Raw genomic sequence first — 25,304 nt, 5'->3', positions numbered from 1 at the left:
AAAAACACAAACACATGGAGGCTAAACAACATGATGCTAAGCAACCAGTGGGCCCGTGAAGAAAGCAAAGAGGAAATCACAAAATACCTTGAGACAAATGAAAATGGAAATACAGTGTTCCAAAATCAGTGGAACACAGCAAAAGCAGTTTCAAGAAAGAAGTTTATAGCGATCCAGGCCTACTTCAGGAAACAAAAATCTCAAATAAATAATCTAACCTTACACCTAAAGGAACTAGAAAAAGAAGAACAAATAGAGCCCAAAGTTAGTAGAAGGAAGGAAATAAAAAATATCAGAGCAGAAATAAATGAAATAGAGATTAAAGAACAATAGAAAATACAATGAAACTAAAAGCTGATTCTTTGAAGAGATAAACAAAATTGATAAACCTTTAGCCAAACTCATAAAGAGAGGACCCAAATAAATAAAAACAAATGAAAGAGAAGTTACAGCTGATACCACAGAAATGCAAAGGATCATAAGAGTCTATGATAAACAATTACTTGCCAAAAAATTGGACAACCTAGAAGAAATGGATAAATTCCTAGAAACATACAATCTTCTGAGACTGAATCACGAAGAAACAAAATCTGAACAGACAGATAACTAGTAATGAAATTGAATCAGTAATCAAAAAGTTCCAAACAAAAGTCCAGAACCACACAGCTTCACAGGTGAACTCTACCAAACATTTAAAAAAGACTTAATATCAATCTGTCTTTCTCAAACTATTCTAAAAAATTAAAGAGGAAAAGGAACACTTCAAAAATCATTCTACAAGGGCAGTGTTACCCTGATACCAAAACCGGATACAGACACCATTAAAAAAAAAAAAGAAAATCACATGACAGTGTTCCTGATGAACAAAGATGCAAAAATCCTCAGCAAAATATTAGGAAACCAAATTCAACAATACATTAAAAGAGTCATATACCACAATGAAGTGGGATTTGTTCCAGCAATTCAAGGATGGTTCCACATCTGCAAATCAATCAACATGAAACATCATATTAACAAAACGAAGGATAAAAATCATATGATCATCCCAACAGATGCAGAAATACCATTTGACAAAATTCAACATCGATTTATGAAAAAAACTGTCAGGGGCTTCCCTGGTGGCGCAGTGGTTGAGAGTCCGCCTGCCAATGCAGGGGACGCGGCTTCGTGCCCCGGTCTGGGAGGATCCCGCATGCCGCGGAGCGGCTGGGCCCGTGGGCCGTGGCCGCTGAGCCTGCATGTCTGGAGCCTGTGCTCCGCAACGGGAGAGGCCACAGCAGTGAGAGGCCCGCGTACAGCAAAAAAGAAAAGAAAAGAAAAGAAAAAACTGTCAACAAAGTGAGTATAGAAGAAATATAACCTCAACATAATAAAGGCCATATATGACAGACTCACAACTAACATAATACTCAATGGTGAAAAGCTGAATGCTATTCCTCTAAGATCAGGAACAGGACAAGAATGCCCACCCTCACCACTTTTATTCAACATAGTAATGGATTACTATTTTCAGATGACATGCTACTGTATATAGAAAACCTTAAAGACTCCTCCAAAATAACTGTTAGAACTAATAAATGAATTCAGTGAAACTGTGGGATTCAAAATCAGTATACAGAAATCTTTTGTGTTTCTGTATAGTAATAACAGACTTTCAGAAGGAGAAATGAAGGAAATAATCCCATTTACATTTGCATCAAAAAGAATAAAATACCTAGGAATAAATTTAATCAAGGAGATGAAAGACCTGAACTCTGAAAACTATAAGACATTGATGAAAGAAATTGAAGATGACACAAATAAATGGAAAGATTATATTATGTTTATGGATAGGAGAATTAATATTGGTAAAATGTACACATTACCCAAAGCAATCTACAGATTCAGTGCAATCCCTATGAAAATACTAATGACATTTTTCACAGAACGGAACAAATAATCCTAAAATTCATATGGAACTGCAAAAGGCCCTTAATAACCAAAGTAGTCTTAAGAAAGAAAAACAAAGTTGGAGTTATCATGCTTCCTGATTTCAAACTATACTAGAAAGCTATAGTAATCAAAACTATATGGCACAAAAACAGATGCATAGATCAATGGGACAGAATAGAGAGCCTAGAAATAAACCCACTCACATGTGGGTCAATTAATTTACAACAGAGGAGCCAAGACCATACATTGGGGAAAAGATATTCTCATCAGCAAGTGATGCTGGGAAAACTGAATCACTTTCCTATACCATATACAAAAATAAACTCAAAATGGATGAAAGACTTAAATGTAAGGCCTGAAACCATAAAACTCCTAGAAGAAAACATAGGCAGTATGCTTTTTGACATCGTTCTTAGCAATATTTTTTTGTATGTATCTCCTCAGGCAAAAATAAACAAATGGGACTACATCAAACTAAAAAGCTGTTGCACAGCTAAGGAAACCATCAACAAAATGAAAAGACGATCTACTGAATGGTAGAAGATATTTGCAAATGATATATTTGATAAAGGGTTAATATCCAAAATATATAGAGAACTCACACAACTCAATATCAAAAACAATCTGATTTAAAAAATGGACATTTAAAAAATGAATATACATTTATCCATGGAAGACATACACGTGGCCAGCAGACACATGAACAGATGCTCAACATCACTACATCAGGGAAATGCAAATCAAAACCACCCCACACCTGTCAGAATGGCTGTTATCAAAAAGACAACAATTAAGAACCATTGTTACTTTAAATTAAAAAAAAAACCAATGTGAACATGATTTTTTCTGTATTGAAAGCTTGAATTATTCATTTCATATTTGGATCTTTCTGAATCTTTTCTTAGTGTAACTTTTGGAATATGAATTTATAATTGAATATTGAGATGTGAAGCCGTGAAATCAGAAATATTAACAAATCAATGTAAGCAAGAAGTGCCAATTGCCAATTATCACAAGACAGGTACAAAGAAATGTGAAAAAAAAAATGACAACAAATTAAGTGTTGATGAGGACATGGAGAAAAGGGAACCCTTGTGCATTATCGGTGGACTTCATGCAATGCACCAATTGTATGAAGTTTCCTCAAAAAATTAAAAATAGGACTACCATACAATCCAGCAGTTCCACTTCTGGGTATTTATCCAGAAAGTATGAGAACACTAATTTGAAAAATACAGGCAGACCTTTGTTCATTGCAGCATTATTTATAGTAGCCAAGATATGGATGAAAGGCGAATAGCAAGATTTCATTATTTCTCATGGCTGAGTAATATTCCAGTGTGTGTGTGTCTGTGTGTGTGTCTGTGTACCATACCTCACACACACACACATATACACACACAGGAATATTACTCAGCCATGAAAATAATGAAATCTTGCCATTTGGAACAGCACGGATGGACCTAGAGGGGTATTATGCTAAGTGAAATAAGTCAGAGAAAGACAAATATCGTTTGATTTTACTTATATGTGGAATCTATAAAACGAAATAAGTGAACAAACAAAACAGAAACAGACTCATAGATACAGAGGAAAAATTGTTGGTTGCTAGAGGGGAGGATGGGGGGGGGTTGGGCAAAATAGGTGAAGGTGATTAAGAGGTATAAATTTCCAGTTATAAAATAAATAAGTCAATGGGGATGTAGGGAATATAGTCAATAATATTTTAAGAACTTTGTATGGTGACAGATGGTTACTAGACTTATTGTGGTGATCAGTTTGTGATGAATCACTGTGCTGTACACCGGAAACTAATATTGTATGTCAGTTGTACTTGATTGTACACATTTTTTAATCTGATGATATATTATATGGTTTTGCTTGTTACTCTTTGTTCATTAAAAGAAAAAAGCACAATCCAACAATAATTTATTTCTTTTCAGTTTCCAAAAAAAGACTTACAGCAAAATGAATAATCCAGCTATCAAGAGAGTAGGAAATCATATCATCAAATCTCCTGAAGACAAGCGAGAATACCGTGGACTAGAGCTGGCCAATGGGATCAAAGTACTTCTCATCAGTGATCCCACAACAGATAAATCATCAGCAGCACTTGATGTACACATAGGTACAGTTTAAAATTATGAATTAAGCTTTGTTCAGTTTCATCGACCTAATGTTGACAATTATTAGAACTCTCCATATTTGTGCAAATGGAGACCTGGTAGTTACCAGTTCGATGTATTTTACTTTGTACAGTAGTCCTGTACAGCTGTTGGTAATCTACAGTTGTCTAAGTTAAATCGCCTTACATTTACCAAAAGTATCTTGTTAGGTTCCCAGCTAAGGTGACCTAGCAGCAAGGAAATTCATTCCCATCCTTTAAAACAGTGACAGTTCTAATGCCTTTACTTTATAAACTTTTGATATACTAGGGGATACCATATTTCCTAAATTCTTGTGTGCAAATTTCTTCCACATTTAATGCTGCTTTAATCAAGTTATTTCTTATTTATATGTACATTTAGTTTCTTTTTTTCCTCTCTGAAAAGCTTTTATTTAATTCAATGGCATTTTAGAATTGGGAAAATAAGATAATAACCATCATAAGTTGAACAAATAATTATTGCCAAGCACAGCTCAATGTGCTTTGCAAATTATCGTCTAATTTGTAGTTGCACAACTCTTTAAGTAAGGTATGTATACAAAAAGTGACTGAGGGCTTCACTGGTGGTGCAGTGGTTAAGAATCTGCCTGCCAATGCAGAGGACAGGGGTTTGAGACCTGGTCCGGGAAGATCACACATGATGCGGAGCAACAAAGCCCGTGCGCCACAACTACTGAGACTGCACTCTAGAGCCCACGAGCCACAAGTACTGAAGCCCGCGTGCCTAGAGCCCGTGCTCTGCAACAAGATAAGCCACCGCAATGAGAAGCCTGCACACCACAACGAAGAGTAGCCCCCACTCACCGCAACTAGAGAAAGCCCGCGCCCAGCAACAAAGACCCAGTGCAGCCAAAAATAAATAAAATAAATAAATAAACAAAATTTTTTTTTAAAAAGTGACTGAAGCAAAATATTTTGCTCAAAGTTTTACAGCTAGTAGAGCTGCTAACCCCCAAACTTATGCTCTTAGCACTATGCTATATTGTCTCCTGCAATAAAATATAAGAGCTAGAAAGTTTCTAGCTCTTTAAAACAGTGAATTCAACTCTTCCTCTTAGCGTGATGTGTGAGGAAGCTAATGTCCAGAGGAGTTAAGTATCTGCCCAAGGCCACCAACTAACTGATGTCAAAAGCTGGGGCTTGAATTTGAATCTAAACTGCACCATTTAGAGTAGCCTATGCTTAACTTTCTCTGACTGTGGTTGGAGTTATCATGCTAACAGAAGTTCCAAATCATCTGTGATTCATCTGTACTCCATAGCTTTCAACATATAAAAAAATGATTTATTATATATGTATATTTTCTCTTCTCTTTCAGGTTCCTTGTCAGATCCTGCAAATATTGCTGGCTTAAGTCATTTTTGTGAACATATGCTATTTTTAGGAACAAAGAAATACCCTAAAGAAAATGAATACAGCCAGTTTCTCAGTGAGCATGCAGGAAGTTCAAATGCCTTTACTAGTGGAGAGCATACCAATTACTATTTTGATGTTTCTCATGAACACCTAGAAGGTGCCCTAGACAGGTAATGCTGAAAATACCCTATGAATTATCCACCTGTGTTCACTTATCATGTTAATAATAATAATTAATATTTTTACAAAGATGTCTTCACAGCTTTATAGCTTAACAAAAGATATTTTAACCAGTATTTTCCCCCTCTGGATTTTATAAAAAAGAAAATAATGAATGATGTCGTATATTTACATTGTGGTAGAGGAAAAATAATGGCATGACTTTAAACCAGACTTTAAGCCTACAAAATATTTTATTGACTTATAAAATTCTCACCAGGCCTTCCCATTCTAACTGGTATTACATATGAAGCATGTGATGAAGAATAAACTGTAATGGTGTCATGGATCTCCTTTCAACCATCTCCTGTTCCAGAATGCTAGAACTTAAATATTCTGTTCTCCTTTAGTTCCTCAATCCTCAAGGATACTTAGTGGATACAGAATGTTTTGACCTGCTGTTTCAGCCCTGGGGACATTTTGTGAAAGTATTTTCTGGAGCAAGCTCCATTAGGCTATTTTAATTTCTTGGTCAATTTTCTATACAGCTAACAGTATATAATTTTTTATCATATCAGTGATTTGATTCATTGTTCAAAGTGTAATTTTTCCTGTGGTGAATTTTTACAGTTTTCTGTGTTACCAAGAAGGTGTAATTCTGCAGCCTTTTGATGGGTCTATAATGAAGTTTGACTTCACAATTTTAGTAATTCTCAGCTTTAATTGCTTACTTATATTAATAGTCATTTTTTTTCAAACCTAATAGTTTGAATTTATTCTGTAGCACAAAGAACATTAACAGAACAAGGGCATGGGTTCAGGATACAGGACTGGGTCAGAGTAGCCTGTTTCTTATTTATTCTAGCTTATGTTTCAGTCTTCAGGCAGCAGCTTTGAGGTGTAATCATCTTTTGTATGTATTCCCAGAAGACTTCCATTAATGAGTTCCCTGGGATCATACACTGAATTTAATTTCCTGCTTTACAAATGCTTCAGCAGATGTTCATATAATAGATCTCTGTTTGATGGAGGATGTCTGTTACTTGGATCAGAGTAAAAAAACCACTTATATAGAGCATCTTTCAAAAATATTGATTATACTGTGTCAGAATCATGACCCTTTATGTGGACTTGTCCAGCTATGGTATGTAGCTATTAGGCACTTTTCCCAGCCTGAATTGAGGTAGGTAAAAGTGGTTATATGTCTAGAATTATCTGTTTCCATATATCTTTGATTACAGGCTCCGGATAGATGGAGTTTCCCTTTGGATTGGTATGCGTAAAGTACTTAGCACGGGATTGTATTCACTATGTGCTTAAAATAATATCAAGTAATGGTAACAGTCTTTTTGACGGCTGGACGATGAGGTGCAGTTGCTGAGATGTTTATAAACCCACCCAGGAGTCTCTTAGGCCCACTGAGTAGTAGTCGCATTCAGACAGAGCCTCTTCTCTTGTCTTCATCTGAATTCTGGATGTTGTTTTTTATAAGATGGGGTCTAAAGTTTAAGAAGACTTATTACTATATGAAATCATGATTTAAATTGCAACCTGATATAGGAAAGTTAATTTATTAGCTAAAGGAATCTTAGTTCAGCTTTGGTACTACTATTAAAGAATAGCCTCAAGAAAAGCATATTGGTTACTTATGTTAAAGTTACCTGCCATGTTATTTGTTGAACCGCTGCTTATTAAATTTTTAAAATTCTCTTAATATTTCATAAAAGCCCATAATTATGTCTTAGTCAAACTACTGTGTCGTAGGTTTTTTACTCCATTATTTTTTCCACTAATTAAAGTTTGTTTCCTTTTCTTTATAAGAAGGAAAAATATTCAGGTAGAACCTTTTAAAAATAGGTCACTTAGTGTGTCCTAAAATGCCTGAGTCTTAGTGAAATTGCAATTAAAACTGAAAATTTAAGATTTATTGCCTAAGAACCATCACCTGCCTTTTCCTTTCTTGGAGAATTAGGCATATACAACAGGGATTTTCATAGACATGCCGAATTGTAAATCTTAAATACATTGCTTCTGTCTCATAAGTCTGCCCTGACTTTTTGTTGTTGTTGTATTGTGGTTTATAAGAAGAAATATATATTTGGTCTTTGTCCCTGGTCCTGGCCCATAGCTCCTAAAACCCTTGGAATTTCCTAAGTGATGAGAGCCAAAAGTTGCTTTTTGTTATTTTAATGAAGTGACTTTGGGGAAGTCCCTTGATAATCTGAGGTTGGGGGCTGGTTGCCAGGGGAGCCAGCCCTGTGATTAAGGGTTGGAACTTTCAGTCCAGGGGCTGGAGATTGACTTCAGTCACCAGTGATCAGTGATTTACCCAATCCTGACGAGGTTTGGAGAACTTACAGGTTGGTGAACACATGGAGATTTGGGGAGGGTGGCCTGCCTAGAGGGCATGGAAGCTCCATACCCTTCCCACATACCTTGCCTTATGCATCTCTTTCATCTGGCTGTTGCTGAATCATATCCTTTTATAATAAATCCAGTAATTTAGTAAGTAAAACATTTCTCTGAGTCCTGTAAGCTGATCTAGGAAATTAATCGAACCCGAGGAGGAGGTCGTGGGAACCTCTGATCTACAGCCAGTTGGTCAGAAGCCCAGGTGACAACCTGGACTTGCAATTGGTGTTTGAAGTTGGGGGCAGTCTTGTAGATCTGATGATACCGGTATTGAGTTGAATTTTAGGCCACCCAGCTGGTGTCGGAGAATTGCTTGGTGGTGTGGTAACAACACATGGGAATTGTCAGAATCAGAGGTGTTAATCTTTTTATATTTTCACTAATTATTTAACATATCTGGTGTAGAGTTCTCTGAATTTACATATGTATGATATTATATTTTTTGTTACTTAGAACTTATATTCCTTTTTTCTAAGTAGCAATGGTAGTTTTTTCTTATTCTGTAGAATTCATATTTCCTATCTAAGTTTCAAACATATTTTTTTAAACATATTTTTAAAAGGCCACTTAAAATAACAGCTTTCAAATTGTTAATTATGTTTCTTACCCTTAGGTTTGCACAGTTTTTCCTGTGCCCCTTGTTTGATGAGAGTTGCAAAGACAGAGAGGTAAATGCAGTTGATTCAGAACATGAGAAGAATGTGATGAACGATGCTTGGAGACTCTTTCAGTTGGAAAAAGCTACAGGGAATCCCAAACACCCCTTCAGCAAATTTGGAACAGGTTTGTCAGCTGCGGCTCTAATGCATCCATCCTCCTTGATCTCATTTAAACCATGGCCCCTTTGCCCAGTATTGTATTTTACAGTTCAGGATAGAAGATTGCAGAACTCCTTGTTCCCACCTACCCTGTTGTTCATAAACTCAGAGTCTGGAGCTGATAAATGGTTGTTATATCACTGTTACTACTTGGTATTTCTTAAACCATGCCCCTACACATATGTTATCTGTCAGGTCCCTATGTAGGCACCTATATGTGATTCGTGAACTAAGAAGAGGTTAAAACTTAGGTATGTGAGCTTCATGGAGAAGGTGATAGTTTATTGAGAAGAGGAGTGACCAAATATGAAGCAAGTTTGTTGGATAACAAGGTGATAGAATTGAATTTAGATTTTAGAAATAGTAAGAATGAAGTGGTAATAATCCCTTTAACAGATGAGTAACATTTTGGCTAGTAGTTCAAAAAGAAGGATGTCAACAGGAGTTGGGCCCTTGGCATTGGATATTTTTTTAAATTGAGGTGTAGTTGATGTACAATATTATGTAATTTTCAGGTGTACAACAGAGTGATTCTGGCATTGGACTTTGTACATAATACGTGGAATGATATTCTCAAAATTGTAGTAACAGTGACCTAAGCAGTTATTTAGCCCCCTAGAGGTTACTCTGGCCATCCCATACAAATAGGGGTCTGACTGTTTAAGGAACAGAGCAGTTAGAGCTGTGAATAGATATTTTTTAAAAATACTTATTTGGCTGCGTCAGGTCTTAGTTGTAGCACATGGGATCTTTTAGTTGTGGCATGTGGGATCTTTGGTTGCGGCATGCAGGATCTTTTAGTTGCAGCATGCAAACTCTTAGTTGTGGCATGTGGGATCTAGTTCACTGACCGGGGATTGAACCCGGGCCCCCTGCATTGGGAGCTTGGAGTCTTAGCCACTGGACCACCAGGGAAGTCCCTGTGAGTAGATATTAACCAGCATTTCAAAGGGAGGAGATAATAGATCTCTTTATTCTGAGTAAATAGAATGCTCACTTCAAGGCTTGTTGAACCCCCCTGCTCCCATTACCTCCACCTCTACTATCTACAGGTAGATAGATGCATAGTGTCTGCTCCGGGCATGACTATAGAAGACACACAAGGTCCCTGCTCTCAAAGTGCTACAACATCCTGGTAGGAGATTAGAGGTGGGGAGTAACAGGGAGTAGAATAAAATAAATATAGAGATTCTTGATTTTACAATTGTACCCTTTATCTTTATTCAGTTTTTCATTAAAAAGTATATTTAATTTAAATATTTAAATGATACAAAAGTATTTTTTTTAAAAAAACAAAAAGTTGCCCTTTTCTTCATCTACTCTTGCCATTACCACTTCACAAGAGGTAATCATTGTTAAAGGTTGCTGTGGGGGCTTCCCTGGTGGCGCAGTGGTTGAGAGTCCACCTGCTGATGCAGGGGACGCAGGTTCGTGTCCCGGTCCGGGAAGATCCCACATGCCGTGGATCGGCTAGGCCCGTGAGCCATGGCCGCTGAGCCTGCGCGTCCGGAGCCTGTGCTCTGCAACGGGAGAGACCACAACAGTAAGAGGCCCGCGTACCGCAAAAAAAAAAAAAAAAAAGGTTGCTGTGATTTTAAAATACTGCTTTGGGGATTATGAAATAGCATAAAAATAATAGATTGTTTAGCGTACTTAAAATTTATGCTTATTACATAAGTTAATTTGGGGAACTTTTAAAAAAAGACTATAAAGACAGCTTTCTTTCAGTTTGGATACCATTCTAATGTATCTAGCAGCAGCCAGGGAATTAGCATAGCTTTATAGAAATAGGAGTTTTTAAAAATTGTAATTAGAAGCAGTGATACTGTATTCTTTAGACTTATAATATTTGGCACCCTGTGACAGCATCACTGCTAAGGTGGATATTGTGGTCTCTAAAATGTCTATGTAATGATTAATTATCTGGAAAGTGGCTTTCGTAGAGGACATCAGCATACGTGGTATATCAAGAGGGACTGAGTTTTAAAAACCAAATTTCAAATTACTACATCCAAATGAGTGTTGTCCTTTAAATGGTCCCTTTGGCAGGTTAGATACCTCCACCAACAGTGCTGCTATTGTGCAGAACGTGTTAGAGCTCCTCTTTGGGAGTTGCCTTCTTTTAAATAGTCTCACTGGTGATAAATCACAATCAGCATAATCAGGAAGCAGCCACAGATCTTCCAGAAATAAATCCAGTGAATAAGGTGAGCAGTATTACCTCTGGTCACAAACAAGAAACAATCTTAAAATGTCCTAGAAGAAGGTTTCAGGAGTGATGGGCAAAGAAAAACATTGAATGAGGTCAGTTACGTAGAGGTAGAGTTTAAGAGCATATTTCTTTTTTAACCGCTGACAAGGCTAGGCAGTTAGCAAAATATGAGGTAATATAAACAGCTAAGAGGTGAGTTAGCCAGACTCAGTACAAAAGTACAGAAAATGTGATATAAGTAATGCAAATACCAAGTTACCTACTGAGTGTAGAAATATAAACTAACATTGAACTTTTTGGAGTAGAGGTTCTGTCGATTGTTAAGGTCACAGACAAGTTTGAAAGTATGATGAAAGCTGTATACCCTTACCTTAGAAATTACACATGTATAAAATTTTGCAAAAGTTATTCTTGCAGAAGAATCCTTGTCAGAAATTCATACTTAATTTACTTCTATTATTTTTTAGTAACTTCAGATGTTTCTGTGGGCCATTTTGTCCATCAAGGGATTATGATTTATTATTTTAACATTAATATTTAAAATATTACTTTAATAATATTATTATTATTTACTATCAGGAAAAGCTGGGTATTTTTAAATGAACAAAAACCAAGCATTGTGTTCTGTATTTTTAAGAAAACCTTACAATAAAATGTTAGTCCTTGACAGTACTTTATATAACCCACAGTAAGAAGCATATTTTACTCAGAGCACATGTATGCATGTTTGTGTAAGCAACTGAAACAAAAGTTTTACCAAACAATATCTTTCTTATATTTTCAGATGTAGTCTGGTACCCTCTGTTATATTCTGTTTCTTTTAAAAAAAATTCTGGTCTGCCAATACATTAAATTTATTTCAGCACAATCGAGTGGGTCCCAACCTACAGTTTAAGTAATTCAGAGTGATAGGCAGTCATTTCATAGGCAGTGATAGACCCAGGAAAAGCATTTGATAAAACTCCTTCATGAACAAAACACCAAAAAAGCACTCATTCATGAAAAAAACAACAAAAAACTCTCGAGTTGATAACAACCTATGCCAGACATCATGATTAATTCTGACGTTTCAAAGGGATTTCTGTTGAAAGGCAAAAACAAAACAGGAATACCCTCTAATCAATTTTTTTGTTCAGTTGTGCTGTAGGTACTAGTCATTACAGGAAGTTAAGGGAAAAAAACGTGGTAAGTAAGAGGTTGAAAGGAAGCAAAAGGAAATTTTCCTTATTTCCATATGATTGCATAAAAAATTCAAGAACGTTGCCAAAAGAAGAGAAACACTAACATTGCATTCTTGTATCAATAGTAATCAATTAGAAAAATGCTACAGGAAAAATTATTTCATTTACAATATAAAAATATCTACAAGGTATTTAGAAACAACTCTAACAGAAGAGCAAGAAATATATAATGGATATAAAAGAATGCCTGAGTAGGGCTTCCCTGGTGGTGCAGTGGTTAAGAATCTGCCTGCCAATGCAGGGGACACAGGTTCGAGCCCTCGTCCAGGAGCATCCCACATGCCATGGAGCAACTAAGCCCATGTGCCACAACTACTGAGCCTGCATTCTAGAGCCTGCGAGCCACAGCTACGGAGCCCACGCACGTGCCACAACAACTGAAGCCTGCGCGCCTAGAGCCTGTGCTCCACAACAAGAGAAGCCACTGCAATGAGAAGCCCACGCACCACAACAAAGAGTAACCCCCGCTCGCCACAACTAGAGAAAAGCCCACACACAGCAACAAAGACCCAATGCAGCCAAAAATAAATAAATAATGTAAATTAAAAAAAAAAAAGCTTGAGTAAACAGGAAGATAAACCATGTCCGTGAATGGGTAAACTCAACATTACACAGTTATTTCACCCCTAATTTGTCTAAATTCACTGTAGTGCCATTTGAAAGCCCTAGAAGTTTTTATTTTATAATCTTATAATCTGATTATAAAATTAATAAGAAAGAGTAAAGGGCCAAGAAGAGCTAAGATAATTTTGAAGAACAACAAGGAAGGCACTACTTCTACCAGATATCAAAATTTTAGTTGTTACAGTAGTGGAACTGGTGCAAGGATACCTGAAGATAACAGTAGAATAGATTATAGACCCTAGAAGCATATCCACAAGTGTATGGAAACTTGACATAAGGCAGAGATACATTACAAATGAGTAGGTAAAGGATGGACCTTTCAATAACTGGTGTAGTGGCAGTTATCTATGTAGAAATAAATAAAATTAGATCTCATCTCACACCATGCACAAAAATAAATTCCAGGTTGACTGGACCTAATTATAGAAAGAAAACTTTATACAACTTTTAGAAGAAAATATACGAGAATTTTTAAAAATCTTAAGATAGGAAAAGCGTTCTCAAGCACACACAGCACAAACCATATTTTTAGAGGTAAAGATAAGCCATAGATTTAAAGATAAAGTTGACTTCATTAAAACTTAACATTTCTGTTCAATAGAAACACAAAAACAAAAGACAAGCACATACCCAGTGAAGATATTTGCAAAGCATATAGCAGATATGAACTTCTATAAGTAAATAAGTAAAAGATAAAACAGCTCACTAGAGAAATAGGCAAAGGCTGTTTTGAGTCATTTACTTTGTTTGAAAGTCATTTTTGTAGATATTATGTGCTAAATCTGTCTCCACACACATGTCTTCATTGACTCCATGTGTGATCCTCCTAGCCTCAGACTTCAGCCAGGAATCCCACCTCCCACTAGCATATTCCTATGTGATGTAAAGTTTTGTCCTCTGAAGGTGGGCTGTGCGGAGGTTGCATCTTTGCTGTATCACTGAATGGCTGAGAGAGACTCTGGGCCAGTTTCTTAGCTTCTGTAAGCCTCAGTTTCCTCCCATGTCAGGTTGGTGTGAGGATTAAAAGAGGTTGTGCATGTGAAGTGGTTAGCCAAAAGTCTGGCCATAGAGGTGCTCAGTAAATGATAGTAGCCTCCGTAATAACAATATAATAGAGGATCAGTAGCTGTGAAAGACAGCAAAACTTTGAAAAGGTCTTTGCCATGAAGTCATGAGGGGCAGCCAGGGCTGCTTGAAGAGTCAGTGGGTTTGATGAACTGACTGTTGGGCAGTGTATTAGAGAAGTGTTGTTCTCCTGTTCTGTTTTTAGGCTGAACCAGTGGCTGGTGACCACATTCCCTTTGCCCCTTCATTTATCACTCACATATGCCTTTAGTTTTAGGTCCATAGTTCCTGATAAATTATATGTCTTTTCTCTGCCCTGTTGCCTTTAAAATTTTTTTTTCTCTGCATCTCCATGGAATAAAAGCAGAAGCACTTGAATTTTTAAAAGTAGTTTGGAACAGGAAAGGGAAAGCTTAGTTCTGGTTATTCATTAGTGATCTGTTTCTCTAATCATAACCCCACAGACACTGTGGGAGCAACTGGGTTTAGTCAGCTGAGAAGGAAATAAAAAAAGGAAGTCAGGATGTGGGTGAGGGAAACAAAACAGGCACTCCTTGATAGAATGAAAGGCAAAGTGGGAGAGTGCCTGGAAATAGAGGGTGGAGCTGTATTTAGATATGGGTGATGTTTTTCTTTGTTAATTGTCATGTGACGGCTATGTTTTGTAGCACGTACCACAGGATCATAAGAATCTGAATAGGGTGTCATAAGTGCGCTCAGATTATCTCTCTTTCTCTTTCAGTTGACAAGTAATTTTTTAAAGGTCCTCTACATGTAAAGTGCATTAGAAAATGCAAAGAAGTATAATCAATGTCTTTGCACTGAAGATGTTTTTGGTTTAGTCCGAGAGGCGAGTCAAACCCAGGATTTCACTGGAGTATAATCTCAGATTTGATTTTCCAGGATCATAATCTCTTCTGTCCTTTTTCCTCCTTGCTGATTTTTACTGAGTGCTGTACTAAGCACTTTGCCTGGATTATTTAACTCAGTTCTCACAATATCCCCACTAGGTACGTGCTCTTATTATTTCTGTCTTATAGATGAGTGAACTAAGACTTCAGAGAAGGTAATTAAATTGCTTAGGGTCATTCAGCTTTTTGAATGCTGGAGCCAGGTCTGGTGCTTTTAACTACTGTTCTACCTGCTTTAGGTTTGCCTAGAATTAAATACTCCAGGATCTCAGAGGAGATGCAAATTGAATTTTCCTGAAGGTTGGGTAGGATTTTCTTAAGTAGAGGAAGAGCCACTCAAGAAGGAAAGGAACAGTATTTATTGTATGAGTATTAAGTGCCACACACTGGGTAGGTGTTTTACCTAATATGATTTCACTTAACTTTAACCATGATACTGAAATTTTCATCATCCCATTTGACAGATGCCAAAACTAATACTGACAGAATAATTAGACCAAAGTTTCATAGCCTTGTGGGGAATACAGGGAGGAGGGAGAGAGGGAGGGTGGTAGCAGAAGTGTCTGTGTAGGTTATGGAATTCAATATCAAATCAGTCTGAACTCTTAAGCCTATGTTCTTTGTGATAATGTTAGGTTGACCCCCCAAACCATGACAAGAAGCAAAGACCAAGGAGTGAGCCCTTGGCTGTTATTCGCCATAATAAAGGATGCTTTTGTAGGAAGGAGTAGGAAAATGGATTAGGACCAAAAAAAATATTGTGAAATATGAACCAGAAGGTAGTTGAACATCTCTTGACCCTGGGATGATGATAATGACACAAAAAATTAGACCCCAGTAAAAGTTAGTCATTTACTTTTTTCTCCCTTTCCTCCCTCCATGCCTTCCTCTTCTTAACTGAAGAATTTAAAATGTACAGAAGTAGACAAAATACTATAACGAACCCTGTGTATACATCACTTTGCCTCTGGCCAGTCCTGTCTGATCTGCATTCCCAGTCATGCCCTCGTATTATTTTGAAAAGATCCCAGACATCATATCATTTCACTCACATATATTTCAATATATGTCTCTAAAGATAATGACTTTTAAAAAACATGGTAAAAGTACCATTATCATTAATATCATCAACTATGCAGGTAGTGTTCAAATTTCTAGTTGTCTCGTAAAAGTCATAATTTTTAAAGGTTTATTTGAATAAAGATCCACATAAGTGTCAGATGTTAGTGATTAATGTGTCTTTTAAATTTTTAATCTACAGGTTCATTCTTCATCTCTCTCCTCTGCTCCCTCCCTTTGACCCCCTGGAATTTATTTATTGAAGAATCAGGATATTTATTGTGTAGAGCTTTTCACAGCCTAGCTTTTGCTGATTGCATTCCCAACAGTGTAGTTTAACACATTCCTCTGTCTTCTGTATTTCCACAAATTGGCAGTTGGGTATAGAGGCTTGATCAGATTCATGTTTGTCTTTTTGGGGGGAGGGCTTCATAGGTGATGTGTTCTTTCATCAGGGGCATATGATGTCTAGTTTTCTGTTTATGATGTTGCAACCATCCTCGATGCGTCATCTCTCTAATTCTACTGTTTTTTCTCCTATTGATTTGCTTGAATGCTACTATAAAAAGAAAATCTCTTTTTCTACGTTTGCCTACCCAGTGGTACAATTATTATAGGAAAGGCAAGACAAATGTTTGATTCATTCCCTTTATTTACCAGTTTTCAAAATATTGAGTTGGTTCCCTAGCATCCTTGAATGATGACTAATTTGTTTTTTTTAGTATCATGATAAACTCATAGATATAAAAATATTTGATACATTTCAGCCCACTTAGTCATTTATTATTCTCCAAAATTTCCCCTGGCTTTTGTTAGTATCTTTTTTTTGTTTGTTTCTTGCTAGGAAATGTGTCTATGGAAAACTAGAAATTTACTGAAAACAAGTGTACAGGTGCTTTATTATGGCATTTAAGAGGCTTTCACTTCAAGTCCCCTTTTCTTTTGTAACTCCCATCTTGTCCTTACATGTACTTACCCAGCTGCAGGAGAATTGTCCTTTTTAATTTTTTAGGAAAATTTATGTATCTCCAAAGGTTTTGGTCTCTTCCAGGATTTTTAGAAGATTGCTATAGCAAGAAGAAAGAGCTTAAAAAGAAAAAAGAGGTTATAATAACTGTAGATATATTAACCTAACCTTCAGAATCTCGGGTTTTCAGAGAACAGTTAAGAGTTTCATGGTTATAACTATCAAATGACTTTTCCCTGAGAACCTTATGAGGCATACAGTTGGAGCCAGCTTTGATTTCTAAAACTTCAAACTCAGTCCTTCCCGCAGAGTATAAGAAATATTTGGCTGGCTTTAGAATTTTCCAGGAAAATACATTCTATTTACTTGAAAATTAGCACTCATATATATTAGTACTGAGTTTATAAGCTTTTTTTAAAATAGAATTTATAGTTCTTATAATGAAAATATAAAATAAAATTTACTGAGCTTACAATTTACAAAACTGTCTTCATATCCGTTATCACTTTCCGTAAACTTCACAGCAACCCAAGTTCCTATTAAGTAATTATTGTCTGACAGATGCTATGCTGAGCCTTAAAACAGATTATTCATTTAATCCTCATGGCAATCCTGTGAGGTTGGTTCTCTTATTATTCTTATTTACCAATAAGGAAACTGGGGCTTAGAGAAGTTAAGAAACTTGTCTCGACAGCTAGTAAACGAAGGGGTCAGGGATTGACCCTTGCTTTTAACAGTTGGGCATGTACCCATATTACCCCCATTTCACAGATAAAATAAATGACCCCTTGGAGATATTTGTAGACTTTTCCAAGGTTGCTTAATTAGTCGATGATGGAGTCAGGATGGGACACCCTGAATCTCCCAACTGCCAAGCCAGTGCTCTCTCCTGGCAGGCCCAGAGCGAAGGTCCCAGTGGGTCAGCAACCCTGACATCCTCAAGCCTCTGCTGGAGCTCACTCTTACAGTGAGAGAGCCAGAAAGGTAGGATTCAAGATTTTTGTAGCAGCATTTTAATTTGATATAAATGACCCACCTGAATTAGGGTTAAATTAGGACAGTATATGTCTAGAGACTGAACTGGTATTTGTTATTCCAGCCATATTCACATTGTTCTCCACATATGGACTCTTAGGTAGAGGAAAGTCATCTGGACTATTTACTGAGCTTTCTTCCCTACTTTTGTGGAACGGTTTCTGTGCTGTACTCAGAAGCCAGGAATTCCTCCTACAATTCAAATCGTAACAGAAGTAGATACTGTTTATTGCCTATTTTCTGCTGTAAATCAAGTATTATGTTAAATGCTGTAACATTTTTACAGATTTATCTGTCATAAAAGAGATCAGTATAAAAGCATTTGCCAGATCATTCTTTACACACTACTTAAAGAAACAGAACATGACTAATACAGTTGGAGCATCTGTTGTACACTTTGAGCATACAGTTTGAGCATCTGTTGTACACTTCTCCAATTGCATTTTTCTCCCTGCTCCCGGGAGATAACCACTATCTTAAGTTTGGTGATTGTCACTTCCGTGCTTTTTTTTTATAAAACATTGCTAAGTCATGCATTTATTTCTAAGCAATATGTTGTATAGTTTTTTTAGTTTTATAAAAATGGTATTTTATTATTATTCATCTACCACTTGTGTTTTTTCATTCAGTGGTATATTTGTAAGGATTATCCATATTAGAGAGTGTGCCTCTGATAAGTTTTTTAATATATTAATTAATTAATTTATTTATTTATTAATTTATGGCTGCGTTGGGTCTTGGTTGCTGCATGCAGGCTTTCTTTAGTTGCATCGAGCGGAGGCTACTCTTCGTTGTGGTGTGTGGGCTTCTCATTGTGGTGTTTTCTCTTGTTGCGGAGCACAGGCTCCAGGCACGTGGGCTTCAGTAGTTGTGGCACGCGGGCTCAGTAGTTGTGGCACGCAGACTCTAGAGTGCAGGCTCAGTAGTCTTGGCGCACGGGCTTAGTTGCTCCGTGGCATGTGGGATCTTCCTTGACCAGGGCTCAAACCCATGTCCCCTGCATTGGCAGGCGGATTCTTAACCGCTGCGCCACCAGGGAAGCCCCCTCTGATAAGTTTTTTATTTTTTGCTGCTCTCTGAAAAATTTATTGAATGCATGTACTATTCTTTATCCATTTTTCTGTTGACAAAACATTGCAGCTATAAGCATTCTTATACATGTTTCCTTGTACACAGTTCTCTAGGGTTCTAGGAGTGGAATTCTGGGAGTGGCATTACTGTATATTAGGGTATGTACATCTTTTAGATTAAACAGATATGGCCAAGTTGTTTCCTATAGTGGTTGATCCAGTTTGCACTCCCTCATGCAGCGTCTGAGTTCTCATTACACCATCACCACAACACTTGGTGTCATCAGATTTTCTATTCTGTTTATTGGTTGTTAAATATTAGCCTTATGCTTTTGTACATCTTTTTTCTTTTTTAATTTGGTGTTATATAAGTCTACCAATGTCAGGACAGCAGATTGAGCTTAAGAGAAGTAGGGTGACTTGTTCAAGGTCATGCAGCCAGAAGACATTTGACCCTGGATTTGATGATAGCTCTGCCAACACCAAAGCCAGTGCTTGTTCCTCTGCACCTCCCTACCTGGGGTTGATGGCACTGATAGTAACAGAGTCTACTCAGTAATTTAAGGACTAATTATGGAATTCTGTGCTTTATGTCCTGCTTTTCCTTCTATTTCCTCAACTAACTTTCTTGAGAATTTCCACTATAGCTAGCCTTCTTGTTTTTAAAAAACTTAAAAAAAATGTTATAGAAGGGCTAATAAACTTAATAACAAGCCTGACTCTTTGGCCCATTTTTACCAAATATTCATGTTTTTTCTGTCATTGTATTAAGAGCTGACTGTCCTGACCCCAAGAGAGTAATACTGGAGAACTTTTTCCTCTTTCTGATTCAGGAGCATCTAAGGATACAAGACTGCCATTCTGGGCTGTGTTCCCAAACAGACCACAGTTTCCTTGTGTCATCATGTATTAGAAAGCCTAAAAGCATCTAGGTAGCAAATAAATGAATATGTAGATTCACAGAATGGTATCTGTTTGTGGCTAAAAGCCACTTTTCAGAACAAAAGTGATTGGGCCTCAGTTTAGAAGTTTGGCCAGAGATACAGAATCACTAGATTTTTGTACCTTAGGTAGGTCAGGTTGCTGTTGACAGAGTGGCTCCTTTGGCTCGTTTTTCTTTTAACTTTTTGTTGAAATATAATAACTGAAAAGTATGTGTGGCTCTGATAAATTGTTGTTGTTCTTACTTTGCTGCTATTTGAAGAATCAGCTGAGTGAATATAATGCTATTATTTATGTACAGCTCACTGAATTTTCAAAACCTCAGTACACCATGGACCCAGCACCCAGTCAAGAAACAGATCACCAGCACCTCTTTCTGCCCCTTTGTAGTCACTATCCACCCACCAAAGGATAACCTCTGTTCTGACTTTTCATGACTCAGATCTTAGTTTAGCCTGTTTTTATGCTTTATATAAATGAAATGATGCAGTGTGTACTCTTCTGTGTCTGTCTGGCTTTTCTTGTTCAGCCTTAAAGTTGTGAAATTCCTCCCTGCTGTTGCATATGAACAGTGAATTCTTTGTTTTTTTGTGCGGTATACTATTCTGTTGTGGTCCTCTGGATCTTTTTACTCTAGCATTGTCAGTATTTTGCCAGTGATGCATGTCTTAGTGTATTGGGGGTGTGTTCTTGCTTTATCTCTGTGTTTTTAAATGAACCTAAAGATAAAGGGTAAGGATTAGAATGGTAAGATATTCAGGTACATTAAAATCAAAGCAGAATGAGCTAAAACTAGTCAAACTGAAAGAATTTGAAGTTCTAGATGGAGGCCATGATCTTGGTTTTTGTATACTTTGATTTGAGATTTTTTTTTTTAACCAGAATACTGACCAGATTGTGAATAGGCATATCACACTTAGACTGAAAATCTGATTTCTATCTAACACTATCACATTTATAGTCTGTTGAAATAAAACATAATTTCTCCAAACTCGGGTGTCCCAGTGTGTGGATCTTCATGCACATGTTGTAGGACTCTGAGCTTGGCAGTGTAAATGAGTAAGGAAGCTCTAAGGACTAGTCTCTCTGCAACTGAGGCTTTTTATAACCTTCATTTAGTAGAAAAGGGAGGTACCATCAATACTCAAGCTTTACCTTAATATGAGAGAACTTCAAACCATTACCCAGCAAAAAGCTTTTTTTGTTTCTTTTTCTTTTTCTTTCTGAGGAGTTAGGCCCCTCGATACTTTTTAGATCACCTGGATTCCTCAGGTAGACCGAGGGGGTATTTTAGGACCCCTAGCAGAGCAGATCTGGAGTTGAACTGGATCTTTAGTGAAACTGAGAGGACTGATAAAGAACCTGGAGACTTGATTAGCAGGCTATGCTAGTGAATATGAGTACATTTGGTTGCTTTCTGACTAGAGAAAGGTTAATGAGTACTTGCTGGGCTCTTTCTTGCACACTCCACTAGATCTGTTGATTGAAGCATTCTGGGGCATGAATCTTGGCTCAGAATCTTTAGCTCTACGTGGCTAAAGACTGGGTCTGAGAACGCCATCTGGTGGCTCTCTCTAGATACCCAGTTTAGTGAAGGGGACTCTCGCAATGCCAGTTCATCAGCCATTACAATAACCCAAGGGGAGAAAACACATCAAGAATATGTTCTGCCATAGTTTCATCTATGCAGGTGAAAAAGAGTAGCCCATTTAATAGTATAAGCAGGAACAATAATAAAAGTTATTATACTAGATCTTAGGGTATTTCTAGTCAAGATGCCATTTTTAGAGAGATACCAATCATTGAAATTCCACCTCCCAGCCTTTAAATGGCAAGATCTTTATTAGAAATGTACTACTTAGAGAGTTTGACTGTTTGCTTTTGACATGCATATTTTATCCTAATTGAATTAGTTATTAAATTTCATAAGATCTCATAGTGGTACACTATGTACATTGCTTGCGACTTACAAAAATAGCATTGCATCCTATTTTTACCAGTGTAGATCAAATTAATGAGAATTCACGTCACAAATTTAATGCTTCAGCCAAGAATAGTACATTTCTTTCCACAAGTAACTTGGAAAGTTCCAAAAAGATCCCTCAGTGACTATGTTCAATTAATTGTGGAGCACCTAGGGAACTGGAAGTTAAAGTAAGTGTGAATGGAGGCCATGTGGATCTCATTTTGTCTTATAAGTGCTCATGATACCTACTATCTCTTAGGAATTTTAAGAAGTATAATTTTTATAAGGTACTTTAAGCTCTTGAGGGAAAACTCTCTATAGATTAAAATGTTACTAGTTTGTACTATACTGTCCTGTTTATCCAGGTTATGGTCAAACATATTTGACTAATCATTATATGTGTTTGTTTGGACTCTGTTTTTTAAGTTTACCTTACAGCAATGTCAGTAATAATTGCAAGGCTTTAAAATTTGCATATTTTGCTTTTTCTTAGAAATGTTTTTCCTTCCTTTCAGGTAACAAATATACTCTAGAGACTAGACCAAACCAAGAAGGCATTGATGTAAGACAAGAGCTACTGAAATTCCATTCTACTTATTATTCATCCAACTTAATGGCTATTTGTGTTTTAGGTCGAGGTAAGAATCCTTAAAATTTTTTCATGGTGTTGGATAATCTTAGTTTTCCACTTTGGCTTTTTCAAAGTATTGGAAGAAGGATATAAGACACTTCCTTTTATCTGTTCAGAGGCTTTTGAAAATGATCTTGTTGGAGAATATGTGGAGGGGAATTTTGTTTTTAACTCACTGTGTTCTAAAAAGAAGCTTAGTTGATTTTAAATGGAGACCTGAAGAAAATATAAATTAATAGCAAGGGGAGGAAGTATAAAGGACAAGATTGAGAGATTTGATCTTATAAAATTCAAAAAAACAAAAAAATTAAAAGATGATTATAAACTAGGAAGACTATTAGAAAGCAACAAAGTTTGATATTGTTTCCCCTATTAAATTACCATAATTTTGGTTTGGGCTTTGTTTTAACTAATACCCATTATGAGGAGAGGTGCTCTTTTGTATTTGTGGTGTATACAATTTATGCAATTCCTCCACACTTTCTGGAGGACAGTGCATCACCCTAAAAAGTACATTTTTACTTCTAGAAGTGCAATCTAAGGAAATAATCAGAGTTGTTCCAGGTGATGTACGAGGATGTTTCTGTATAGTATTTATTAGTGAAAAGTTAGATGTAAGCTAAATGTTCATTAACAGAAGATTGGTTAAATAGTGATGTTATAGGTATATAATAGAGCATCTTATAGAAAATAGCATCCCTTCTCCCACTTCCTCTCCTCTCACCTGCTTTATTTTTCTTTAAAACATTTATCACCACCTGAAATATTAAATATTCTTTATTGTTGTCTGCTGTACCAGAATGTAAGTTACTTGAGAATAGAAACTGTTTTGTTCACTGCTTTGTCTGGTTTAGTGCTTGACACATCATAAGTACTCGGTAAGTAAATATTGAATGAATAAATAGTTTCATGACAGTGTTTTCATAACTTGGGAAAATATTCTTATTGTATTAAGTAGAAAACAAAAGCACTCTGTAAAAGCACTGTGTGCTATCTGATCCCATTTGGGGATTTCTAAAAAATTCTAATAGACATAAATGGGAGACATAAGACAAAGTAGAAAAACATTCCAGAAATTTAATAATGTGGTATAGTAGTTAAGAACTCATGCTCTAGAGTCTGAGAGCTTGGGTTTGAATTCCTAATACACCACCTACTCAGTATATAGTGGCTATGAGCTAACAAATTTACTTCAGTTCTCTGCACTTCAGTTTTTGCATTTGTAAAATGGAGGTGGTACCTCATACCTTTTATGAGGTTTAATAGAGATAATGCAGAAAAAGTGCATAGTGCCTGGCAACACAGGAAATGCTCTATAAATGGTAGCTGCTTTCAGCATTCCATAATCATGAGCTTATGGGCGACTTTTGGTTTTGTTTTTTTGCTTTTGTTTTTCAAAGTATTCTGCTATTGGCAAATGTTACTTTTGTGGGTAGAAAATAAACAACTATATATATTTTAACTTGCTAATAGGAACAAGGATATAAAATGGGTCCAAGGAGTAAGGCTAATAAAAAGTGTATGTTATAATCCTGTGTGCTTTCTAAAGGTAGGTAGATCTATAGAGTGTTAAAAAATACCACTTGGTATTCAGAGCCTAGTCCTGGGAGTAGGTTTCTAAGCTGTGTTTTTGTCCATGTCATCTTGAGATAAAACACATGATTTCAATAAGCACTTATTAGGCAAGTAATAACGACAACAGATGACACATACGTAAGCCCTGCCCTCAGTGTTCTTGGTTTAGTGGAAATGACAGAACAAGCATCTGAAAGAGACAAAGAGTTTCTTTGTTCCAGTTCCCTCTCCCAGCATGACTGACCTCCTGTGCTCAGTTCAGTGGATTTGATGACATGTCTGGGAGAAGTGTCCTTACAGTACAGTGGTGTGTGGAGGAAACAGGATCTCTTAAAGGATTAATAGATAATCCTCTCCTTCTTCTAGGAGGAGGGGAGAGGAAGAGTAACCATGTGGAAGGATCTCTGTCACAAAGGGACAAAAAAGTTTTTCTCTCTTCTCCCACGGGGTCCTCCCTCTAGTTGTGGCAGCACCAATTACCTGGACACTTGACAAATAGGTAACTGTCAAGTAGAGACCTTAGGATTGCCAAGTCCTGGTAATGTAAAGATGAATGGGACTCAGTTCCCTGATCTCTGGTAGCTCATAGTGAAGACAGATGGTGCATTATTGTACAGCTCCCTTACCTTTAAAAAGCTACATGGTGAATTTGTGCTTCTAAAAGGAAAGGCCTACCCTAGTAGAACCTTGCTCTAAAGGGCCTTGCTGTCATCAGCACTTCAGGTTGACAAAGCATTGTTGACTGCCCATCTTGTTTCCAGTTACGTGTCCCATCTGTGTGTCTCCTTATGTCTTTATGTCAGTTGTCTCTGACATCTCTTGCTCCAAATATACCTGGTTCATTCCCGAGTTCACTTGTATAACAAGCAGCCATGGGTTGGCCTTTTATTTGGCTCCGGACATTTTAGGGTCCTTCATACATTTCAAAAAAATTAAAGTAAAAATACATATGTTTTATAAATAAAGTGCACATGCCCACATTCATAGGCCTAAAAGAGAACTTCATATTATCTATAGACAATTCTCATATAGTGATTAAGTGCTTTTTAGAGAGTTCATGGAAAAGTTCAAAATGGGTCCTAGAATATCAAGGGAAATTTCTTATTCGATTCAAATGCTTCCTGACAGTAACAAGTAATGAATGTTTATACCATTTATAAAT

The 25,304-nt window shown here is 36.7% G+C and overlaps 1 protein-coding gene across 4 annotated transcripts in view; it reads left to right on the top strand.

Annotated features, from left to right (window-relative positions):
- Window positions 1-25,304, top strand: part of IDE (insulin degrading enzyme) — a 111,891-nt gene that overhangs the window by 32,800 nt on the left and 53,787 nt on the right. For all 4 annotated transcript variants that reach the window (XM_060126852.1, XM_060126850.1, XM_060126851.1 and 1 more), the window contains 4 exons: window positions 3,876-4,060; window positions 5,418-5,625; window positions 8,640-8,809; window positions 22,452-22,574. In XM_060126852.1, the coding sequence (XP_059982835.1) occupies window positions 3,876-4,060; window positions 5,418-5,625; window positions 8,640-8,809; window positions 22,452-22,574 (686 nt within the window). The remainder of the gene's footprint in view (window positions 1-3,875; window positions 4,061-5,417; window positions 5,626-8,639; window positions 8,810-22,451; window positions 22,575-25,304) is intronic.

Source organism: Lagenorhynchus albirostris, chromosome 16 (assembly GCF_949774975.1).
Source record: "Lagenorhynchus albirostris chromosome 16, mLagAlb1.1, whole genome shotgun sequence".
In the NCBI taxonomy this organism is placed as follows: Eukaryota; Metazoa; Chordata; class Mammalia; order Artiodactyla; family Delphinidae; genus Lagenorhynchus; species Lagenorhynchus albirostris.
This window is presented reverse-complemented; position numbering and strand designations above follow the sequence as displayed.